The following is an 8804-nucleotide window of genomic DNA, read 5'->3' on the forward strand; positions in this document are numbered from 1 at the left end:
GCTATCTCGGCTCACTGCAACCTCCACCTCCCAGGTTTAAGTGGTTCTCCTTCCTCAGCCTCCGGACTAGCTGGGATTACGCAATTACAGGCGCCCACCACCACACCCGGCTAATTTTCTGTATCTTTAGTAGAGATGTTGGCCAGGCTGGTCTCGAACTCCTGACCTTACGTGATCCACCCACCTCGGCCTCCCAAAGTTCTGGGATTACAGGCGTGAGCCACCGCACCTGGCCTAGTTGAAATATTTTAAAGTAAATCCCAGACATCATAATATTTCTCCCTTAAATATTTCCACATACAAGCTCTGAAAAAGGGAGAGGCCATTTAAAAAATATAATCGCTGGCCAGGCGCGGTGGCTGACACCTGTAATCCCAGCACTTTGGGAGGCCAAGGCGGGCTGATCACGAGGTCAAGAGATCGAGACCATCCTGGCCAACACGGTGAAACCCCCTCTCTACTAAAAATACAAAAATTAGCTGGGCGTGGTGGCGGGCGCCCATGGTCTCAGCTACTCGGGAAGCTGAGGCAGGAGAATCGTTTGAACCTGGGAGGCAGAGGTTGCAGTGAGCCGAGATATATATATATTGCAGTTATTGCCGTTATATATATATTGCAGTTATATATATATATAAACTGCAATACTATTATCACACCTAAGAAACTTAACAATATCCCTTTAATATCATCTAATGTCTGGATCCTATTTAAGTTTCCCACTTGCCCCCAAAATGTCTTTTTACAGTTGATTTGTCTTTTTGTATATTCAAATAAATACCCCACCTTCGGTAAGTTTTCTCAGACCCCCTTAGTTAGAATTAATCACCTGTCTTGGCAACAGATCATGCCTTGCATTAGAGTTATTTAGAGTTACTAAATTGCAAGCACCTTGAAGTAAGTGATTTGTGTCTTATTACTCTTTTTAATTCTGCTATGCCCCCATCCTCAGAATAATGCCTAGACTACCAAAAAACTGCATTACATTTTGAAAAGAAATGATACTGGCAAAGCACGGCTCTGTGTTTAAGGTCATTAATAGGCAATGGCTACACATTTTAATTTCAATTTTGGGCTCATGAAATACTAATGTAAAATTTCTTTCTTCTTCTTCTCTCTCTCTTCGTCCTGTTTCTCTTTCTCTCTCCCTCCCTTCCTTCCATCCTAGAAAAACTTCTGTTTCTTAATAACATGAGGTTTTTTTGTAGAATATTCTGACAGAAGTAGCCTTAGAAGTCTTTCATTAAAAGGCTTCTCTGATTCTAGGTAATACAAACCAAGGAGAATTAATGTTGAATTTTCTTTGAAGTATATAACGTAGATCCATCCAATTAGCAAATATCTCTAGTTACAGTTCTGGGGTTAAACAGTAAGAACGCTTGCCAGAGTAAGGGAGTGGGAAACTACATTTATGATCAGCCTTACATAAAACAAATCTTTGAGGCTGGGCGTGGTGGTTCACACCCATAATCCCAGCACTTTAGGAGGCTGAGGGGGGCGGATCACCTGAGGTCAGGAGTTCAAAACTAGCCTGGCCAACGTTGCAAAACCTGTCTCTACTAAAAATACAAAAATTAGCGGGGCGTGGTGGCACATGCCTGTATTCCCAGATGCCCAGGAGACTAAGGCATGAGAGTCGCTTTAGCCCATGAAGCAGAGGTTGCAGTGAGCCGAGATCACACCACTGCACCGAGATCACACCACTGCACTCCAGCCAGGGTGACAGAGCGAGACTCTGGCTCAAAAAACAAAACAAACAAAAAACCAAATCTTTGCATATAGTAACTATTCGTTGAGTGCCTACTACAAGCAGGACAGAATGCTTTACATATATTCTAACATTTTTTCCAACTCTCTCCCCTGCCAGGTTTGCCCCCATTTTGCAGATATATAAACTGAAACTCATGAAGGTTAAGTAGTTTACTTAAAGTCAGCTATTAATAATAAGTATAGCAGGGGCAGGCTCTGAACTCAGGTCCATTTGACTGCAAAACCCAGGTTTAGAACGAAAATGGGGTTGAAACAGAGCAGGGTCTAGCCAATTTCAGGGAACGTTAAAATGTTGCCTTTTAACTTTAACTTACAGCTTGAACTTCAAACTGTTTGTTTTAAAATAACTGGTCCTTTACTTATTGCAGTATTTAACAGAGGGGTGCAGACAGAACCATGGTGTTGGGCACCAGACAGACCTGCGTTCTGATGGCATCGCCGCCACTTACCAGTGACGTGACCAGAGCCTCTCTGAGTCTTAATAAGACTTTGCACCCACCTTGCCGAGGGGAATCTGGCTCAGTGTCTGGCACACACACAGCCCCTGGCTCTGTGAAATTGTTACCATTGCAGCCGCCTGCAAACTGCAAAGTGAGGTTGCTGGCTTAGAGGAGAGTTAGGAGGGAACCCAAAGACTAAACCAGCCGGCAGGGTCGTTTGCAGAAAGACCTTCTCCTGACAGCCTCCCCAGCTGATTCTTTTGTTTGTTCTCCCTCGACCTCGGGTTTTTGTTTTATTGTGTTTATTTGTTTGGGTTTTTTTTGTTTTGTTTTTTTGGTTTTTTTTTTTTTTTTAGCAGAAAAAGTCAGGACGCCCTGGGAGTTATTCTGAAATAAACTTTACAATTTAATTTTAATGATCTCCATAGGTGCACAGACCACATTTTGGAGCTTTTAATGTGATTGGATTAATTCTAATTTACCCGCCTGCACCTGGAAGCCTCTCCTGGGACCCTCCGGTCTGCAGCTCATTTTTCCGGACCCCCTTTTATTGTTTGCTTCTTGCTTATTTAAACATTTTGTTTTATTCTATTTTATTTAATACAGGGTCTCGCTCTGTTGCCCAGGCTGGAATACAGTGGTGTAATCTTGGCTCACTGCGACCTCAAAGGCCTGGACTCAAGCGATTCTCCTGCCTCGCCCTCCTCAGTAGCTGGGACTGCAGGCATGCAGCACCACGCCCGCTAATTTTTTTTAGTAGAGACGTGGTTTCGTCACGTTGGCCAGGCTGGACTCGAGTGATCCTCCTGCCTCAGCCTCCCAAAGTGTTGGGATTACAGTCCTGAGCCACCGCGCCAGGCCCGGATACCCTTTTAGAAGGGTTGGTTTTCCCTCAGGCCTCGGCTATCAGCGCTCCCCTCTTAGGGGGTTCCACCTCCTACTCCCCAAACCTCCAAACTCCTCACAAGCACCTAGGGGGGCCAAGAGCGACCGGGGTCGGCAGGTAAGGAAGACCGCGGCGAGCGGCAGGGGGCGCCAGCGCCCGCGTTCGGGCGCTTCACGTCAGCCGCACAATGTCCTGCAGGGGGCGCCCGGGAGCTGCGTGCCCAACGGGGAAAGCGAGTCAGGTCCCTCGCGCTCCCCGCCCCACGCGCGTGACCAGAGCGCGCTGGCCCGGCCCACCCGGGGCGGTTGTGGTCGCTATATATAAGGTGGGGAGGCCGCCGGCCCGTTCGGTTCTGGGCGTTACCATCGTCCGTGCGCACCGCCCCGCGTCCAGGTGAGTCTCCCATCTGCAGAGACGCGGACGCGCCGGCCTGCAGTTGGCCTGCGGAGCGCGGTGGACGGGTTGGCGCCCACCAGGCGATCAATACTTTGGATTTTTAATTTCTAGATTTGGCAATTCTTCGCTGAAGTCATCATGAGCTTTTTCCAACTCCTGATGAAAAGGAAGGAAGTAAGTTTTAAAAACAATTGAAAATCCTGACTAAAGTTTTCATTTTTAAAGATGAAAAGATGGCACAGATTTTGAAAAAAGTATAAAATAAATATAGCTGTTTTGCTGTGTTTCAAATGTTTCATATTGAAGTGTCCGAATGTGTCCCCTCCACCTGTTATTTGTTAGCTCATTCCCTTGGTGGTGTTCATGACTGTGGCGGCGGGTGGAGCCTCATCTTTCGCTGTGTATTCTCTTTGGAAAACCGATGTGATGTAAGTAGGTCTCAATTTATAAAAACGTTTTTGGCAGTGTTTGGATGACTTTTAGTTTATGAAATGTATAAGTTTCCTATTTTTTTCCCATGGATAAGAATGCCAAATTGTGAACTGGGAGTCAGGGTTAAAAAGCATCTTTTATCAGAAAACTCTTATGATATTGTCTACCAATGGGTCAGAAAATGAAAATTAGAAAAAAAAAGACAAAAAATTAAAAAAACCCATGATATTAATCAAATTAGTTTATTTCTTGTGTTTATTCTTTTACCCATTGGCCCTTCTCCACTCTCTGGCAGTGAAGTAAAGCTTGTTTTTTTTTTTTTTTTTTTAAGTTTTGAAATTTAAAGTTCTTCAGTGGTTTTGGGAGATATATATCATGAAACAATCATTTTAATTAAAATTTTAAATTTTAGCTTATTAGATTTTTACTAATGTGGTAGAATTGATAGATTCAGTTGTCTACGATGAACCTAATCTTAACTTTGGGTAGAAGAAAGTAAAAAACAAAAACATGTATCCTGGAATATGAGGAAAAGATAAACTTGAAACTGTTGGAGGCTGGTGCAGGGCTGGAGAGGGCAGTCCTCTAACCGCTGGCAGAGGGGCCTAGAGCCCTGGAGTTCACCACCTGCAGAGTTCAACCTGCCCCTCCCACAGACTGAGATAAGAACATTATTGCATGTCCTTGGCTTGGCAGTTTCGCTCCCATGGTTATTTGGTTTGTGGGATCCTTCCCCAATGCAGCCCAATCAAGAGAATACAGACCTCCTACCCTTTAGAGGAACTGATGTTTAATGTTTGAGCCACACCATGAAACTCCCTTAGAGAATTTTCAATCAATTTTAGTTACTACTGATGGTTCCTGATCATTAGCAGACAAATGCCTTAGTATGAGACTGGTTTTGTCCCTAACATGCTTATAAACCCAGTATCAGTGTTGGTTTAAATTCACATCTTTTAATGTTTAATTGGCTTTCTTTAATTTTAGCCTTGATCGAAAAAAAAATCCAGAACCTTGGGAAACTGTGGACCCTACTGTACCTCAAAAGGTATTGTTAAATTAAAAACAAATGATTTATATTTTGCCCAAACCTTAGCACCTTTGTGAGCAAAATAGATTTAGTACCTTACCCTTATTGTGTAACTTAGATCAATTGTGCCTTCATCGAGTAATTAAAATGAGGAAATTTTAAGAGCCTACTCTATGCCAGGAGTGTTGTCCATCCACTCATGAGAAGCATATTCACTTTTGGAACTTATGGCTCACATAATACCTGGCAAACTTAAAAATCTGGATACCGGCCAGGCACGGTGTCTCACACCTGTAATGCCAACACTTTGGGAGGCCGAGGCGGGTGGATCACTTGAAGTCAGGGGTTCGAGACCAGCTTGGCCAACATGGTGAAATTCCATCTTTACTAAAAATACAAAAATTAGCTGGGTGTAGTGGAACACACCTGTAAACCCAGCTACTGGAGAGGCTGAGGCACGAAAATTGCTTGAACGTGGGAGGCGGAGGCTGCAGTGAGTTGCAATTGTGCCACTGCACTCCAGCCTGGGCAACACAGCAAGACTGTCTTAAAAAAAAATCTGGTACTGCTAAGTGAAAGTAGGGCACATGTGTTTGATCTTTCCCTCTGATCTCATAACACTTAGGAGCCCAAGGGCTTTGTAAAAAGATGGACTGATAGAAACCAGCTCACATTACTATTTTGTGCATGTTTTAGATATGGAAAGAGGTAGGTACAAACACAATGGTGATGCTTTTTCTAAAGGGGAGTGTGGACAAATCCGAAAGAGGGACATGCAAATGAAAGTCAAATTTTTAACAAAAGGTTTTTTTTTTTTTCCTTTTTTCCCTTTAGCTTATAACAATCAACCAACAATGGAAACCCATTGAAGAGTTGCAAAATGTCCAAAGGGTGACCAAATGACAAGCCCTCGCCTCTTTCTTCTGAAGAGTACTCTATAAATCTAGTGGAAACATTTCTGCACAAACTAGATTCTGGACACCAGTGTGCGGAAATGCTTCTGCTACATTTTTAGGGTTTGTCTACATTTTTTGGGCTCTGGATAAGGAATTAAAGGAGTGCAGCAATAACTGCACTGTCTAAAAGTTTGTGCTTATTTTCTTTTAAATTTGAATATTGCATATTGAAATTTTTGTTTATGATCTATGAATGTTTTTCTTAAAATTTACAAAGCTTTGTAAATTAGATTTTCTTTAATAAAATGCCATTTGTGCAAGATTTCTCAAAGATTAGGTATATATTTAAATGGAAGAGAAAATATTTTTATGGGAGAAAAATACATTTGAACCATGAAATTTCATCTTTTAAATAACATCCAGTACAGATTTCTGTGTAAGCTTTTTTTTTCCAAGTTCATTCATTCACTAGTAGTTTATTGAGCATCTACTATTTGCAGTATAGCTAACAAAGCCAAAATTTGGTGGGATATGAATAAAAGATGGTAAGTACAATGAGGAAAATGAAGTGGGGATGAGGTTGGAGACTCGCATGAGGACTGACCTTGGAGGAAGTGTGGGATTCTGGAGGTGAATTGGAATGCAAGGCATACTGAGATCTGCCCTAAAGATGCCAAGCCAGGCTGGGCGCGTGGCTCACGCCTGTCATCCCAGCACTTTGGGAGGCTGAGGCGGGCGGATCACAAGGTCAGGAGATCGAGACCATCCTGGCTAACACAGTGAAACCCCGTCTCTACTAAAAATACAAAAAATTAGCTGGGCGTGGTGGCGGGCGCCTGTAGTCCCAGTTACTCGGGAGGCTGAGGCAGGAGAATGGCATGAACCCGGGAGGCAGAGCTTGCAGTGAGCTGAGATCACACCACTGCACTCCAGCCTGGGTGACAGAGTGAGACTCTGTCTCAAAAAAAAAAAATGCCGAGCCATACTGTGATGTTCCTGTGGAGGCTAGGGAGGGGAAGATGGGGAGCCTTGCCAGCACTCTTCAGAGTTCGGGGCCACTCTTCCCTCTGGCCAATGGTAACTTGAAGGCTGAAGATACATTCATATCCAGCATGCCGCTGGGCTCCCCTGCCTGTCCCTAAAAATGAAATAAGAAGAAAGTTGCTTTTCATTAACTTTTTTTTTAAAAATGGAGATATAATTCACATGTCATAGTATTCACCCATTTAAATTGCACAATTCAGTGGTTTTTAGCATATTCACAAAGTTGTGCAACCATCTCCATCTACTTTCAGAACATTTTCCTCACCCCAGAAAGAACTCTGTACCATTAGCAGTCATTTCCCTAGTCCCAACCCCTCTGCTCCCAGCCCCAGGGAAATACTAATAAACTGTCTCTATGGATTTGCCCATTCTGGACATCTCATGTAAATGGAATCAGGCAATATGTGACCTTTGGGTTTGGCTCCTTTAACTTGGTATAGTGTTTTTAAGAGTCATCTATGTTGTACCATGTTTATATTATCAGTATTTCATTACTTTTTCTGACAGTACTCTTCCAGTGTAAGGATATGCCATTTTTGTTCATTGGTAAGTTGATGAACATTTGGGTTGTTTCTACTTTTTGGCTATTATGAATAATGCTGCTATGAACAGCCATGTACAAATTTTTGTGTGGCCATATATTTTCGGTTCTCCTAAGTAGGTACCTAAGTTCGTTAACTTTTTTTTTTTTTTTTTTTTTTTTTTTGAGACAGGGTCTTGCTGTGTCACCCAGACTAGACAGGCTGGAGTGCAGTGGCACCATCTCATAACCTTTGCCTCCTGGGCTCAAGCAATTATCGTGCCTCAGCCTCCTGAGTAGCTGGGATTACAGGCATGCACCACCACCACACCTGGATAATTTTTGTATTTTTAGTAGAGGCAAGGTTTTTGCCATGTTGGCCAGGCTGGTCTTGAACTCCTGACCTCAAGTGATCCAACTGCCTGATCACTTGAGGAAAGGAGTGATCCCTTCCCTCCCCATTGGATCATGGCTAACACCCCTATAACAAAAGACAGGTTAACTAGAAAAAGCATAACACACTTATAGTTTACTTGACATGGTAGCCTTCAGAATGAAGACCCAAAGATATAGGGAAAACTGTTCATTTTTATGCTTATGTTCAATGAAAAGTCGATGTAGAAATATGATTGGACATGTAGAAATATGGACAAAAAGGATATGGTCCTAATGCTATCAGAATAGACTGCATGGGGAAGCTCACCAAGGCCTGTCTGCAGCATTTCCTTCTGCTCGGTGTGGGGATGGGATCCCTCTGGAATGAGTGTCTTAATTTCTTTATGGCCAGCTGTTACATAGAAAGGTGGGGGAAATTTAAGAGCAATATATTTAGGTTTTATGGCTGGCTTTCAGGAAACGGGATTCTGGCTTCTATGGCCGGTCTTGGAGAAGAGGAATTCTAGTTTCTATGGCTCACCTGGGGAAGAATCAGGGTCAACAGACAGGAGGGCAGAGAAACTTTGCTTCTGCGGCCTTCATTTGGGGTATCATTTTTTGGGCTCCAGCGTTACCTTCACAGCAATAACAAATAACTAGGTTTTGCCAGGAACTTGGCAACTCTGAGAGGATTAAAGCAAGACTGCTGCCAACTTCTGTTGCTTCCTTATCACCTCAAGTCGTCTCAGATGAAAGTCTCTGATAGTTGATCTCAAGGAATTACACGTAGCAATTGGGAAGCACATTTTTATTTGCTTAAGCTTCTAAAGTCTAATGTAATGTCATTTGCACAAATAAAAATTAACAGTTGGTCAACTAAGAGAGCAAAGTATAGAGTGTTTTTCAAGGGATTACTGTGGCTTTCAACTTTAAAACACAAACCTGATTGAAATGTGGTGGTGTGAACATGGCAATGGGAGGTACTTTTCTGCAGGTTTAGGAGGGAGAGAGGCCAAAA

The 8804-nt window shown here is 43.0% G+C and overlaps 1 protein-coding gene across 1 annotated transcript; it reads left to right on the forward strand.

The window, feature by feature from the left end:
• The first annotated feature begins 2127 nt into the window (after positions 1-2127).
• C16H15orf48 (chromosome 16 C15orf48 homolog) lies at positions 2128-6169 on the forward strand. The gene is made up of 5 exons (XM_003831465.6): positions 2128-3486; positions 3601-3663; positions 3832-3917; positions 4909-4969; positions 5786-6169. Exons 2-5 carry the CDS (start codon positions 3628-3630, stop codon positions 5852-5854), a joined length of 252 nt encoding a protein of 83 aa, XP_003831513.1. The 5' UTR covers positions 2128-3486; positions 3601-3627; the 3' UTR covers positions 5855-6169.
• The last annotated feature ends 2635 nt before the right edge of the window (positions 6170-8804 follow it).

The sequence above is a fragment of the Pan paniscus genome, chromosome 16, assembly GCF_029289425.2.
Source record: "Pan paniscus chromosome 16, NHGRI_mPanPan1-v2.0_pri, whole genome shotgun sequence".
NCBI lineage: Eukaryota > Metazoa > Chordata > Mammalia > Primates > Hominidae > Pan > Pan paniscus.

Excerpts from the sequence above, each read along its gene's own strand:
- C16H15orf48 (XM_003831465.6), top strand. The coding sequence starts at position 3,628 with ATGAGCTTTTTCCAACTCCTGATGAAAAGGAAGGAA. Across the intron at positions 3,918-4,908 it reads CTTTGGAAAACCGATGTGAT|CCTTGATCGAAAAAAAAATC; the intron begins GTAAGTAGGTCT and ends CTTTAATTTTAG. Across the intron at positions 4,970-5,785 it reads ACCCTACTGTACCTCAAAAG|CTTATAACAATCAACCAACA; the intron begins GTATTGTTAAAT and ends TTTTCCCTTTAG.